This window comes from Prionailurus viverrinus, chromosome D1 (genome assembly GCF_022837055.1).
Source record: "Prionailurus viverrinus isolate Anna chromosome D1, UM_Priviv_1.0, whole genome shotgun sequence".
NCBI lineage: Eukaryota > Metazoa > Chordata > Mammalia > Carnivora > Felidae > Prionailurus > Prionailurus viverrinus.
Window position 1 is genome coordinate 63335269 of NC_062570.1, and position 15053 is coordinate 63350321.

General features: G+C 47.3%; 2 protein-coding genes across 10 annotated transcripts in view; one reads left to right on the forward strand and one right to left on the reverse strand.

Annotated features, from left to right (window-relative positions):
• FHIP1B (FHF complex subunit HOOK interacting protein 1B) overlaps window positions 1-3411 on the reverse strand; it is a 24556-nt gene extending 21145 nt beyond the window's left edge. For all 4 annotated transcript variants that reach the window (XM_047878270.1, XM_047878272.1, XM_047878269.1 and 1 more), the window contains exon 1: window positions 3312-3411. The gene's annotated coding sequence lies outside the window, so the exon portion shown is untranslated. The remainder of the gene's footprint in view (window positions 1-3311) is intronic.
• Window positions 3412-3562: 151 nt separating this feature from the next.
• CNGA4 (cyclic nucleotide gated channel subunit alpha 4) lies at window positions 3563-13477 on the forward strand. Of its 6 annotated transcripts, none has more exons than XM_047877290.1 (8): window positions 3563-3602; window positions 5649-5753; window positions 7975-8054; window positions 8189-8290; window positions 8480-8586; window positions 8908-9553; window positions 10329-10678; window positions 12390-13477. In XM_047877290.1, the coding sequence occupies exons 2-8, from the start codon at window positions 5730-5732 to the stop codon at window positions 12848-12850; spliced, it is 1770 nt and encodes a 589-aa protein (XP_047733246.1). In that variant the 5' UTR covers window positions 3563-3602; window positions 5649-5729; the 3' UTR covers window positions 12851-13477. The 6 variants fall into 6 exon arrangements, with proteins under 6 accessions (XP_047733246.1, XP_047733249.1, XP_047733245.1 ...); XM_047877289.1 differs by lacking the exon at window positions 3563-3602 and adding an exon at window positions 3611-3980; XM_047877291.1 differs by lacking the exon at window positions 3563-3602 and adding an exon at window positions 3611-3718.
• The last annotated feature ends 1576 nt before the right edge of the window (window positions 13478-15053 follow it).

The following is a 15053-nucleotide window of genomic DNA, read 5'->3' on the forward strand; positions in this document are numbered from 1 at the left end:
AGTGACTAACTAAATACAGGGCATAAAGGAGCAGAAAGAATGAAGATGACACTGAAGTCCTTGCCTAGACTGAGATACAGAATATGCTACAACAGCATGCTCTCAGAGCAAAGATAGTGAGTTCTGTTTTAGACATGTTAATTTTATGATACCTGTGGAGATATATGGTAGATCACTGAATATATATGACTGGAATACAGGGAGAGACACACTAGATAAAGAAGTAACCACCCCATCATGATATACTTTTGTATTTAACACTCTCTCTCTAAACTGAAATTGTCTTTTCATGTATCTACCTCTCTCAACCTGACTTAGAATTCCTTGAGACCACAGAGGACCATGTCTTCTCTATCTTGTTATCTCATAAATGTGAGCATCACAAGGACAGACTACATACTGAAAAAGTATTTTCTGAATGAATAAAGGAATTAATACATGAATGAATGAATTTCTTCTTCCAGTATTTACTAGAGGGCCTGGCGAATAGCCGATATGCAATAAATGATTACATAAAGCACTCCAAACATGTTTCTATCTAGGTATCATCACCCTCATTTATGTTACATCTTCTCAGATTTACCACCTAGCTGTATATGTAAGTCAAAATCCATTATACTTACTACACACTATTTCAACAGAGTTCAGTACAGCTTACCAAACTCAGTACTTTCTCTGGAACACCCAAGAATTTGTACAGTCCCCTAAGAACCTTCTGATGACATGACTTGTCCTGTCACCATCACAATGTGAACCAGGTATTATGTATACCTGTTCCCATGTCATTGCCACAATATTAAACAGAAGCCCCATCTCTCTGTCACCCTCAAAGTGTCTTTAATCTCTTTTGGAACCGCATTAATTACAAATGATAAAAAATGGTTTTGCCAATATAATGCCCTCATGTCATCACAACTTCTCCCATACTTAACGTGCCTTTTAGTCCACATCACCTTCACTCTGTTACAAACCTTCTTTCCCCAAGTCACTCTCAGGAGACCAAATTTTGGGTTCAGCCTTGCCACTGTATACTATGTGACCTCTGGTTTATGAATATGATTCCTCATCTATAACATAAGAATTCCAGCCCTTGCCTACTTCACAAAGTATGTAAACCCAGTGAAATGTGAAACTGAATGTATGTTGTTCAAATGTCAGAAGTTATATAGAATTACTGTATAAGCACATGTTCCTCAACATGATACAACAGCCACACCATCATCACTCTAAATTTCTGGATTTCAGGAACTAATAAAAACAATTTCTAAAAAATTTTACAAATAGGGTTGTTACTTTTTATTTTGGTAAATAAGACCATTTCTTGAAAACCCACTACCTACCATCACCATTATTTCATCAGTCAGAAAGCACTTTCACTAAAAGAATAGAATAATCTCAGAATAAACTTATCTTTATGAAAAACTCATGTTTCATATGTTATCTTTCTCTCCTTCCACCTTGGATGGATGAAAACTTTATCATGGACTGGCACTGTCCTTGGCCCAGAGTTTAGGAATCACTGCTCTAAACCCTGTTGTGATACATATAAGTTCTACAGTGTTCTGCCCACCAGGGTAGGTGGTCAAGGGTTACACTAGCATAAAAATGTTTGGTCTCTGGAGAGAAGCAATGAAAACATACCATGGGTCAGAACAGTCGGTTCTGAAGCTGAGACTCTGGAACGGACTGGCCACTTGGGTTTGGGTTGCCCTTAATTCTCAAGAGAATTGTCCAGACAGGAAAGGCCTAAATCTCCCTGAGGTTGAGGATGGTATCTAGGCTCTGTGGCCAACTGTGACTACAGAGGAAAATGTAGTGGTAGGAAAGCAAACTGTCCATTAAAACTGAGTGCCAACTCAGTTTTCTAGAACTTTTAATGTTTGTTTGTTTTGTTTGTATGTATTTATTTATTTGAGAGAGAGAGAGAGAGAGAGAGAGAGAGAGAGACTCCCAAGCAGGCTCCATGCTGTCAGCACAGAGCTCCACACAGGGCTCAATTTCACAAACCACATGAGACATGTGACTGAGTCGAAATCAAAGAGTTGGGCACCTAACCAACTAAGCCACCCAGGCACCCCTAGAACTTTAAAAATGTTCATGTACATGTGGTTGGCAGGGAGAAAGGGACCTGCAAGTTACTAATAAAATGAACCCCAAAATGTGTCATGCACGGAGGAATGAGTTGCAAAGGGATAGGAGAAAACTTCTGAGTGTAGTAGAAATGTTCTGTATCTTGAAAGTGGTAATGGTTTCACAGATGTAAACATATGGTAAAACCCATGTACATTTTAAACATGAGCAGTTTACTGTATATCAATTTACCTCAATAAAGTAGGGTTTTTTTTTAACTCAACTGTAAGAAAGTGACTTAGAGCAAAGCCATTCTGCTTGAGAACCTAAACATAGTGTTGTATGTAACAAACCATGTGACTTTCATAAAAGTAGAATTAGCAACTCAAAGTGGTTAGTCCAATTTAAATGACAACCGTCAGAGCACAGCTAAGCATAGGTGAGGAGCAGCAGTGGAGTAAGACCGCCCAGAGCAGGTGGAGAGAAAACAAACATGGGCGGTCATAGCCAAAAAACCTCCATGCGAGGAACCATCTTCAAGTTTGCAGTCCCAAAGAGGAACTTGAGAAACCGGCAGTTTCAGTGATTACTCTGGTTGAAAACTAAGCCTCAAAAATTATTTTCATTATCCTAGTTATTACTGCCCATGATGCCTTCAATTTTCTGTCCTCAAAAAGCCAAGTGCACAACACTTCCACCCAGGCTGTCCTACTCGGTCTGAAACTACTGCTCTCACTAGGCAGGACAGTCCATCGAAGAAGGACTTACTTACCTCACCCTTATCCAAGCCTCACAATCCTCATTCCTTCCCCCCATGCCCTACCCTCAACTCCCTCACCCATTCCCCAGCAGCCCGCATGCTCCGGCCTTTGCCCTTTACTCTCCCCTTCCCGCACAGGCCGTACCCTCTTACTCTGGTCCCAGCGTTGCCCTCACCTCTGCCCACAGGTGCCTCAGCCCCTCAGTAAACTGTGTTCACAAGTCCCTTTCCCTTCGTCTCTCGAAAAGCATCCCCAGCCCCTCTTACAACCCAGCTCCTCACTTGCCCACTCACCCTCAGGCTCTTCGTACCCTGCTCCCCTACCTTAGACACTCACACCCGGCCCCTCACCACATGCCAGCCCCTCACCCAGTGCCCTCACAACCGGTACAGTCACCAAATGCGGTGCCGTCATTCCACAGTCCCTTAGCCCCTCATGCGAATCTCCGGGCCCTGCGGCCCATACTTGCTGTTCACTCACAGAATCCCGACCCTGACCAGGCCCGAACGCCGCAGCCGTGCTAGGTGAGTTCAGGCCGCCGCCATCGCTCCTGAGGCGCACCAGCCGCGCCCCGCCCCGCGCCACACGCAACCCGCGCCCCCGCGCACCACACGTAACCGCCCAGCGACGCACCGCTGGGCAGTGGCGTGCCAGCTCATTGGCTGGACCCGGCCAGAGCCGGAGCGTCGAGGCTTGTTTCCTGGCAACGGCCGAGCGCAGGGGCGGGGTCGCCGACGGCGTTCCGAGAGAGGAGTACCACCTCTTCTCCAGGTCCCGCCCCTTGTGCTGTAAACCCCGCCCCTCTGAAGGACTCCAGCGTGTCATAGGAGAAGACTCCTGGGAAGGCGGAGGCCCACAGGGCGGGGGGCGGAGCCTGAGAAGGAAAGGTCGAACCAGAAGGGCAGAAGGCGGGACCTAAGGAGGGACGCAACTTTAAGAGGCAGGGAAAGGCCAAGGGGCAGGGCTTGGGAGAGAGCTGAAGCTGAGGGACTAACGGGAAGGAGCGGGGCCAATGGTCCAGGGTGGTGCCTAGGGTGGAAGAGTGGGCTGGAGCGGGCGGGGCTAGCACGAAGGTGTAGGCCTGAGGGGAGGAGTCAGTAGGTGGGCAGGGCCTGTGGAAAAGCTGAGCCCAAGAGACCGCTGACTGCAGTAAGACTATTACATTTTTTTAATGTTTATTTATTTTGAAAGAGGTAGAGAGCGCGTGAGAGGGAGGGGCAGAGAGAGAGAAAGAGAGAGAGAGAGAGAGAGAGAGAGAGAATCCCAAGCAGGCTCCGCGCCATCAGCGCAAAGCCCTGGGCTCCATCTCACCAACCGTGACATCATGACTTGAGCGGAAATCCAGAGCGGCGCTTAACTGACTGAGCCACCCAGGCGCCCTTGGCCTACTTCATTTTTGTTCCATCTGCACACATGGCTTGGACGACAGTACCGGGCTGGTGACCGCCCCCTCCCTAGCTTCCCCAGCACCTGATGCCCCGTGACCCCTTGGATACTGTCTTGTTCAGTTACTCAAGGAACACGGAATAAGCACCTCCATGCCAGATAGGATTCCAGATCAATTAGAATCCGTCTCTGCCCTGCAAGACTTTAGCCCTTTAGCCAGATAATTGCAATGTAGTGTAATAGTTGCCATCAAGGAGCAGCACTTAACATGATTTTATGTACAGAGGATGAAGGCAAAGAAGGGTGAAGGGGCTTAGGAGAGCCTTTGAGGAGTAAATGACGTCTGAGCAAAGAAACAAACAAGAGCATGAGAAACTAAGAGAAATGAAAGCTTCAGATCAGGGCTATGGCTTAGATCAAAGTATTGCATCAATGTTAATTCCCTGGTTATATAATATGATAACAGGGGAACATGGGTGAGGAGTTTAGGGGAACTTTTTTTTTTTTACCTTTTTTTCAACTTTCTGTAAGCCTGAAATTAGTTTAAAATATAAAGTAGTTAAAAAGAAAAAGAAATGGGGCACCTGGGTATCTCAATCAGTTAAGCGTCTGACTTCGGCTCAGATCATGATCTCCCAGTTTGTGGGTTCCAGCCGCACAACAGGCTCTGTGCTGACAGCTTGCTCAGAGCCTGAGGCCTGCTTGGGATTCTGTGTCTCCCCTCTCTCTGCCCCTCCCATGCTCATGCTCTGTCTCTCTCTGTCGCTCAATAATAAATAAGGGTTAAAATTTTTTTAAAAAAGAAAAAGAAATGGCAGTTTCAGCCCAAAAGATCAGCCCATACCAATGCAGGAGGTGCTCTGGAAACTATAATGAGTACAGCATGTCTGGAGCCTAGGGAACATGCAGAGGAAACATTGTGAGATGAGGCCGAAGACATGGATAGAAGTCAGTTATTAGATTTTGAGGCCATGTTAAGGAGTTTAGATTTTATTGAATAATAGAGAACTATAAAAATTTTATACATGGTTAAACTGATAAGGATCAAACTGAAGTTGTAAAGTTACAGAGAAATGGACATGTGGACATTAGAAGGTAGGGCACCAGGGCTTGAGGACTGGATGAATATGAAAGGAAAACAGAAGGAATAAAAACTGATGCTTAGTTTATATAATTTCATTCACGGGCAAAACTCAACTATGGTATTAGAAGTCAGGATAGTGATTACCCTTGGAAAAGCATTGCCTGAAAGGGGGAAGAGTAGGGTTCTTGTAGTGCTGGTTACATGGGTGTGTTCACTTTGTGAAATTCATCAAGCTGTATACTTAGGAAATGTGCACTTTTATATATATGTTTGTTCTGGTTGCTATGCTGTATAACAAATCATCCCAAACGTAGTAGTATAAAAAAACCATTTTATTATGCTCACAGATTCTGGGAATTCAACCAAAACACAGCAAGAATGGTGTATCTTTATTCAACAATTCCTGGGGCCTCATATAGGACACTTGAATGCCTGCGGGTGACTTGAAGTTGGTGGGTAGAATCATCTGAGGCTTCTTCACTCACATATCTGATGCCTGGGCTAGGACAACTCAAAGGCTGAACTCAGCTGGGACTGTCAAACACAGTACAGAGATATGACTGTTCCTTATGGCTTGGGCTTCTCACAATGTGGCAACTAGGCTCCAAGAAGGAATATCCTGACAGGAGGCTTCCAGATAAGGAGCATGCCCAACAGAATTAAGAAAAGGAAGCTGTATGGCCTTTTATGATCCAGTTATATTCTGTTATATTCTTGTTATATTCTATTGGTTGAAACAGTCACAAGGGAAGAATCAAAGAATTTGTGACCATTTTTTAAAACTGCCACAAAATCATATAATAATCATAATGATAGCAATAAAAATAAATACTAGTTTTAGATGTTTGAGCTGAAAGGCCAGAGAGAAGGATTATAAGAGAAAAAAACATAAGCTCAGTTATAGTCCCAATGGGCTAAAGGTGACTATGGGATATCCAAGTGGAGACATCCAGTGAGCAGTTAGTGGTATAGATAAGCCTGCAGCTCAGAGTTTCTGGGAGTCAGTAGATGGGAAGGGAGATCCTGTGCATAACCAAGATTGGCCAGAGAGAGCTGGGAGCACAGAAAGAGAGTAAGACACCTAGGTCAGAGTTCTAAAAAACACCAACACAGAAAGGATAGGCAGATGGGCTTATGAAAAGACTAAGAAAAAAATAGACAGAAAAGCAAGAGGGCACTTAGGTGGCTCAGTTGGTTAAGTGTCCAACTTCGGCTCAGGTCATGATCTCACAGTTCATGGGTTCGAGCCCCACGTCAAGCTCTGCACTAACAGCTCAGAGCCTGGAGCCTGGTTCAGATTCTGTGTCTCCCTCTCTTTCTGCCTCTCCCCCACTTCTCTCTCTCTCTCTCTCTCTCTCTCAAAAATAAATAAATAAACATTAAAAAAAAAAAAACAAGAAATTGCCTTAAGATAAAACCCTGACTTTATAAAATGGCTGACAAAGCTCTTCCCTAGCTATTCCCTGTCCACCATTCAGCCTTCTCTTTCACCACTAGCCACTCAGGTTCTCTACAGAAACCAATGGATGTCCCCCAATCATCCATGCTTTTTAAAGTCTCTGTGCCTTTGCCCACTCTATGCACTTTGCCTCTAGTGCTGTTCACTCTCTCTTCACTATAGACCTAACTTCTATTCATCCTACAGAACCCAGGCTCAGTTGGGACCCTTCTTACAGTGTAACAGTCATCTGTATATCCACCTAATAGAGCAACCATCAAGCGAATATGTAATTGCCTATCTACCCAACTATTTCCCCTACCAAACTCCGAGTTTCTGGAGAGCAGAAAATGTGTTTCATTCGTCTTATCTCCCCAATATTGAGCACGATATTGGCCTGGCACAAAGCAGGTATTCTGATTATGACTTGTTGACTGAGATGATAGAAGTCAAAGGGAAATTAAGTTAAGGGAGAATTTTTAGGATTTTTTTTGTTTGTTTTGGTATAGGAGAGATTTAAGCATGTTCATAGAAAGGGAAAATTGAAGGAGGTTGAGGATCTAGAAGACATATGGAATAGCTGATAGGATCGGGTACTAGAGATAACAGGAAAGGAATGGGGGCAAAACCCTACAGGATGGCCCCCCATCACACTCATCCAGTAGGAAATGAGGTAAGGTGGGTATGGATGTAGATAAGGGTCCAGATAATGAAAACAGAGCTCACATTTGATGTGACAAGCATTCTTTGTCCCTAGAGACTAGTTCAGCACCTGACACAAATGAGCCATTCAGTAAATAGTTGTTAAATGAATAAATAATGAGGCCTAAGCAGGGAACTTGCACAAGGTAAAACAGAATGACTGAGCCTACACTGGCACCCGTGTCTCCTGACTTAGAGGACCCCTATGTAGTTCAGTTTGGTGGGGTGGGGGAGCAACAAGGCCCAGCCTTACCTCTGAAGTATGCACCCCCATCTTCTCCTGGGACCTCATTAGAGATGTTTAGTTGGGCAGGTGTAAGCCCAGGCCCTGGGAGACAGGGCGGGGTGATGGAGCCACACTGCCTCCACCCCTTCTATAGTGGCTGGCCCTGGTTGTGTTGCTAAGAGCTTCAGAAGCCAAAGACAGAGGAGTCACAGTGGAGACCAAGGGCAACCTCTTCCAGGCAGGGAGGCACTAGCCCCCACCTCCTGAAGCTACCCACAGGTAGAAGCCCTGGATATCTCACATCCAGGCAACAGACCACGGAAGCATGAGCCAGGACAGCAAAGTGAAGACGACAGAGTCCAGCCCCCCTGCCCCATTCAAGGCCAGGTGAGACATCCTGCTTCCCTGTATCATCTCTGTCCGCCTAACTCGATGGAGCCTGATTCTTCTTGGTGCCCCCAGTGACAACGTCCACATTAATGGTGAAAAAAATGAAACACTGCTTCTCCTCTTGCCCACAGGAAGTTGTTGCCTGTCCTAGACCCATCTGGGGATTACTACTACTGGTGGCTGAATACAATGGTCTTCCCAGTGATGTATAACCTCATCATCATCGTGTGCAGGTTTGGCATGGGGCTAAAGGAAGGGCCTTAAACAGAGATAAGGGCTCAAGTGTCCAGCCAAGGAAAGGGGCGGGCCTGAAGGAGGGGCAGCACCCAAGAGAGGGCCCAGGGCAGAGTGCTGAGTGCCTTGGGGAGATTGCCTTACACAGAGGATGCCCTGAGCCAATCTCTTCTGTCCCTGCCACACAGAGCCTGCTTTCCTGACTTGCAACACAGTTATCTGGTGGCCTGGTTAGTACTGGACTACACAAGTGACCTTCTATACCTACTGGACATTGTGGTGCGCTTTCACACAGGTCAGTGAGCCCAAGACTGACCATTTGTTCCATGTTACCTTCCAAAAGAGGGCCTCTTAGTCACAAGGTGACTAGTCATAAGTGACCCCTTTATAGCACTTTTGCATGCCTCCATGCTTCACAACACCCCCATGCTCATCCCAGTAACCCTGGGGCAGGGTTATGCCCTCCCTCACCCTGTCCCCATGTCTGTCTCCCTGTCCCACCCTGGCCTGCCCACCCTCACCCTTATTACTAGAGCAGGTATGTATCCTGACTCAGCCTCACACCTGACCCCATCTTATGACTGACCCCAGCCTGTCTCCCCCTCCCCCTCCCCAGGATTCTTAGACCAGGGCATCCTGGTGGTGGACAAGGGTAGGATTTCAAGTCGCTATGTTCGCACCTGGAGCTTCCTGTTGGACCTGGCATCCCTGATGCCCACAGATGCGGCCTACGTGCAGCTGGGCTTGCACACCCCTATGCTGAGGCTGAACCGATTTCTGCGTGTGCCCCGCCTCTTTGAGGCCTTTGACCGCACAGAGACCCGCACGGCTTACCCAAATGCATTTCGCATCACCAAACTGATGCTTTACATTTTTGTTGTTATCCATTGGAATAGCTGCCTATACTTTGCCCTATCCCGGTACCTGGGCTTCGGGCGTGACGCCTGGGTGTACCCTGATCCCGCACAGCCTGGCTTTGAGCGTCTGCGGCGCCAGTACCTCTATAGCTTTTACTTCTCCACCCTGATCCTGACCACTGTGGGCGATACACCACTGCCAGCACGGGAGGAGGAGTATCTCTTCATGGTGGGTGACTTCCTGTTGGCCGTCATGGGTTTTGCCACCATCATGGGTAGCATGAGCTCTGTCATCTACAATATGAACACTGCAGATGCGGCTTTCTACCCAGACCATGCACTGGTGAAGAAGTACATGAAGCAGCAGCACGTCAACCGCCGGCTGGAGCGGCGAGTTATTGACTGGTGAGGATGCTGGGCTTCCAGACCAGGACAGGGACAGGTGTTCTGGATAGAGCCTGAGGAAAATGGCTGGGTCCTTACTGCCTAGAGGTCCAGGCAGGGCAAGTAAGGCATGGCATGCATTGGGGGATTCACTGAGTGGGGCTTAGTAAAGCATGTCTTCCATTAGTTGTATCTGCACTTGGGGGGCTGGGTTGGATAAGAGATTGATAGGGAGAGGAACTCATACACAAGGAAGGATAACATGGAGACCATGGAGTAAAAACTGCCATTGTCTGGTAGGGCTCAGATGGCTCTGGAAGAGGTAAAGGGAGAAGAGTGATACCTCCCAGGGAATGGCCAACAAGATGGTTGATTATGTCATAGGTATCCATGCTATACTATGAACAAAAGGAAATGTCAGCAAGTCGGGGAGCTAAATCAGAGGGCCTCTAGATACAGGGCCTGGTGACTGAAGTGGCTATCAGTGGGATATACAAGGCGTCACTGAATGGTGGTAGGTGGGATAAAGCCTGACAGGAGGTAAAGGGTGTCTTATTCACTGTCAACTGGTGGAGGCTTCCAGGCCTTGGTTGAGGGAGAAAAGGTCAAAACATATCAGTGACCAGCAGACCTTGGAGTGAAGATATTCATCAGCCAACTGTCAAGTATTCCCATGACCCCTGTGAGATCTCAGTGTGATTGAACTCTTGGCTGAAGCTGAGTTGAACCCTGATGGAAGGAATAGGGGCAGGCATGTTGGGGGCTGGGGAGGAACCACTGCTGCTCTTGTCCCTAGGTACCAGCACCTGCAGATCAACAAGAAGATGACCAATGAGGTAGCCATCTTACAGCATTTGCCTGAGCGGTTGCGGGCCGAAGTGGCTGTGTCTGTACACCTGTCTACTCTGAGCCGGGTGCAGATCTTCCAGAACTGTGAGGCCAGCCTGCTGGAGGAGCTGGTGTTGAAGCTGCAGCCCCAGACCTATTCACCAGGCGAATATGTCTGCCGCAAGGGGGACATTGGCCGGGAGATGTATATCATCCGTGAGGGTCAGTTGGCCGTGGTGGCAGATGATGGTGTCACTCAGTACGCTGTGCTTGGTGCAGGGCTCTACTTTGGGGAGATCAGCATCATCAACATCAAAGGTGGGTACCTCAGTGTTTGTTCTGGGACAGGGCTGAGGGAGGGGGCGGGGATAGCAGAACCCCATACTGAGACCAAATGGTACATCAGGGCCTGCAGATTTAGGAAACCTGGTCCTTGCCTGAGTCACTAGAGGGCTCACAGGAGAAGCAGGACATGGAGAGTCTGTTCCCTGAGAAGAAGCCAAGCCAAGGTTAGTGCACACTGTGGGTCCTCGGGAAGAGGAAGTAGATCTCTTTAGTGTGTGTCAACCCAAGGCACCAACACACCAGTGGCAAGTGACAGAGATGATAATAATAATAGCCAATATTAATTGCACACTTACTGCATGCCATGTTCAAAGTGCTTCACATGTACCAACTCATTATATTCTCACAGTAACTCAGGTAGTTACCATTATCCGTATTTTCAAGGCAAGGAAATTGGAGTACAGAGAGGTTTGGGAAACTGTCCAAAACCATTGAGGTAATAAGTACACACACTTGGGAGTCAGTAGAAGGAACTTTCTCACAGCCAAATGGAAAGGAGGGTAGTAAGAAGGCATTGCCATTCACTCCACCAACACCAGGCCAGGCCAGGCACAGTACACGGGCTCACTGATTCCTTCCATCCACCTGCACAGTAGGCATTGATATGCCTAATCACAGGTAGGGACACTGAGGCCCAGGAAATGGGAGAACACAGCAAGGGGTGACCGCACTGTCAACTGACTGAAGCCAGATGAGCTCTCAGCCTGGGGATCCCACTCTCTAGTTATTCCAAAGGCCTCACATCTGTCCTCCAAGGATCTTTCAAGCTCTACAACCTGGATGCAGTCAGCTGCTGTCTACATGATTTTGGACAAGTTATTTCACTTTTTCCAGGCCTCAGTTTTCTCATCTATCCAATAGGGATGGTATTAAAAACCCAAAGAGTTATTTGTGAGGATTAAATGAGTTCCACGGGTAAGTCATCAGCATCAGTGTAGTGCCTGGTGCCTGGCAAGTACCCTTCTGAGTCCTTCTAGCTCTGAGACTTTGCAGCTTTCAGCCTACTCTGTTTTCCCCCCAACCCCTCAGCAATATCGTTCTAAAATGTGAATGATATCATACAGCTCCCCTGCTTAAAATATTTCAGTACCTTGCCACTGCCCTCAGCATAAGGTCTGAACTCCCTGCGGTGGCTTACCACATGTGGCATCACCTGTTCTCCCCTCCTGTTTCCACTCTGCTTGCACCCGCACTTCACCCACTCTGGACTGCTTACTGTTTGCTGTGGCCGCCTAACTGGCTCCGACCTCCATCCCTCTGCTCATAATCCTTCCTCTGCTGGGATGCCTCCCACGCCCCCGCCATTCCCCTCTTACCTCCTTCTCAGTCAGGCATCACTTCCTCCAGGCTTCCCCAACGTGTCTGCCAGCTTGTTAGGGGCTCTTTGCCTGTCTTCTCACAGCACTGGATGCATACGTCCACACTGCACCAGCTATACTATTTTGTAACTATCCGGTTCAATGTCTATCACCTCCAGACTGAATTCTTGCAGGCAGTTCTTTGTTACCCACCTAGTACAGGGCCTGGTCCCCAGTATATTACTGAATGATGACAGAATTAATGAGACGGAAAAAGAGGCTCAAAAGTATAAGCAGGGAGATGGAGGGTCCTGATTCATGAGTAAAAGCCCCCCTCACACCCACCCGACTAACTGTCCTCCTATGTGTCTGCCCATGGGCCACAGGAAACATGTCTGGGAACCGCCGCACAGCCAACATCAAGAGTCTAGGTTATTCAGACCTGTTTTGCCTGAGCAAGGAGGACCTGAGGGAAGTCCTGAGCGAGTATCCACAGGCCCAGGTCGTCATGGAGGAAAAGGGCCGTGAGATCCTGCTCAAAATGAACAAGTTGGATGTAAATGCCGAGGCAGCCGAGATTGCCCTACAGGAAGCCACAGAGTCCCGGCTGCGAGGCCTTGACCAGCAACTCGATGATCTACAGACCAAGTTTGCTCGCCTCCTGGCTGAGCTGGAGTCCAGTGCACTCAAGATTGCTTATCGCATCGAACGGCTAGAGTGGCAGACTCGAGAGTGGCCAATGCCTGAGGAACTGGCTGAGGCTGATGATGAGGGCGAGCCTGGGGAGGGAACCTCTCAGGGTGGAGAGGGCAGGAGTGCCCAGGAGGGACCTTCAGACCCAGAGTGACCCCATTCTTATCTCTAGGACCCCAATCTCCAAGGGAATCCAGAGTTGTAGGAAAATCTGCCTGCAGAAACTCTGCCATCCTGTCTGCTAGGTACAGAGATAGGAATGAGTTGGGGGTATAGATGCTCACTTAGAAGTAAAAGAGTATAGCATCCATTCATCCCCCACTCACCAGCACACACACACACACACACACACACAGTTGAATGTACACATACTGCCCCCCAAGACTGCATTCCATATAAAATTCTCTGGAGTTTCCATTTTCAGAACGCATATCCTTTCTCACAAACATAGGTATGTCTAATACCCACATAACATACATACATCCATTCATGCACCTCATAAAGACACATATAGTGAGACACACACCAACAGACACACAGATGCCTTCCACAGGTGTGCATACCCTTGTGAACACATAAAAACACACCCAGAGCCCTCTTCTTCCAAGATATCCTTTAAATGCCTCCCAATGGGAAGTTCACAAATGTAGCCTGCAGGTTTTACTTCAATAAAGTATTTTCCTCCTCCCTAAGCATTATGGGGGTGACAGGAAAAGGCAAAGCCAATGGTGGGTCAGAATGAATTCTGTCTGAATTCTGAGTCATGGGGGTGAAGGGCATGGGCTGTGTAGTAGCTGGTAGGTTTGATTCAAAGACGCTGGGGTACATGATGAATTGAGAATCAGTGCTGAGCCAAGGCAAAGCAGGGTTATGCATCACACTGTTGTAAGTGTGCACGTGCTTTCATAGATATGTTCACATATATACACTGACCATTTGTATTTCATTCCAGAGTATGTATCCTTAACTTTGTGAGCTCTGAGTGATTTGACTTAGCTTAGTAAACCAGAGCAGACACCCCTGTTCCTTCTTCCTTCCTCTGGCCCAGCCCTGGAGCCTGGGGCTAGGGCTACCCCATGTTCAGGACTGATTTCAAAGGGAGAATAGTTCACAGGGCCACTCACCTGGCCCTGCTGTACCCTGTCAGTTGTTGGAGCTGGCCTTGGTACTGCCAGAAATCCAGCCCTCCCTCTCTAGATGGTATTTCAAAACACAGGGTGGTGAACAGAGACTAAGTAGAGTGGACCATCATGGTTGGCGACAACTGGAGATTGGTGTTTGGGGAGTTTTTAAGTAAATTTGGCATACTTGGAGGGAGACCTGTAGGTTTGGGGCAGAGAAAGTGTTGTGGGGTCTCTGAGGAGGAATCTTATATCATGTCTGAATCATATTCACCTGGCCACAAATTTAGCTCCTCCAAGGCCTGACAAGTCTTTGGTCTAAGCTGTGCCAGATGGCATTTTAGAATGTACCTTGGATTTAATTTATCAATACGATGTGAGTGGTGACACATAGAGGTCAATGCCATAGAAAGAAGAGTTTATTACTTACAGTTCCCAAGAGGAGGGGGCACGCTGCACCATGCCAGGCCACTCAGGGAAGCACCAGGGTAGTGAGGAAGCAGAAGGAGCAAGGGGAAAACATGGGCAAAAAGCTCCTACTTTGCTAGTAGTGGCAAGTTTTTAGGTGAGGACATCCCTTCTTGGGCATGAAGCAAAACAGATTTGGGGGCTTGTGGTTGGAGGACTTATAATATGATTTTCAAAAACCCATGAAAGGGAGACCACAGAGGAGATGTAAACAACTCTGGTCATCAGGTTGGCCCATGATTTCAGGATGCCAAATCATCAATTACAGGATATCAAGAACAATCATTACAGGTACTATAAGAGAATGAAGGGTAGGGCCCTCAGTGCTGTCAGGGAAGGATGTGTGGGAGCATCCGCTGATGTGTAGTTATGGAGATATTTCCTCAGAACTGTTGCTGTCCTCAAAACCAAACAACCTTTTGTATATGGTGGATGCAAGTGACATAGGTGTACTCAGACATGAAAGATTGGAACAAAAATTTCTCAGATAGCCATAGGAACTGAGTCTGTGGCTGGAGTCAAGGTTGTCAGGAGGGACTACGAGGGTAATTGCACATTAATCCATTTAGAAATCTGTAGTTATTTGTGATCCCTTCCTCACAAAATTTGAGATCCACAGGGCTGTCACTCAGTCTTTCTTATTCATCTCTATATCCTCAAGGCCAAAACTGTGCCTGACATGTAGTATGTACTCAAATATATATTTGGTAACCAATGTTGGAGGAAGATGTGTGTCAATTTCTTAAGAGCTTTTTCCTACCATCTCTG

Bases quoted from the DNA above. Each gene is read 5' to 3' on its own strand.
- CNGA4 (XM_047877288.1), top strand. From the start codon at position 7,356: ATGGGGGCAAAACCCTACAGGATGGCCCCCCATCACACTCATCCAGTA. The intron at 8,055-8,188 runs GTGAGACATCCT...TCTTGCCCACAG, and splicing joins CCTGCCCCATTCAAGGCCAG to GAAGTTGTTGCCTGTCCTAG. The intron at 8,587-8,907 runs GTCAGTGAGCCC...CCCCCTCCCCAG, and splicing joins TGTGGTGCGCTTTCACACAG to GATTCTTAGACCAGGGCATC.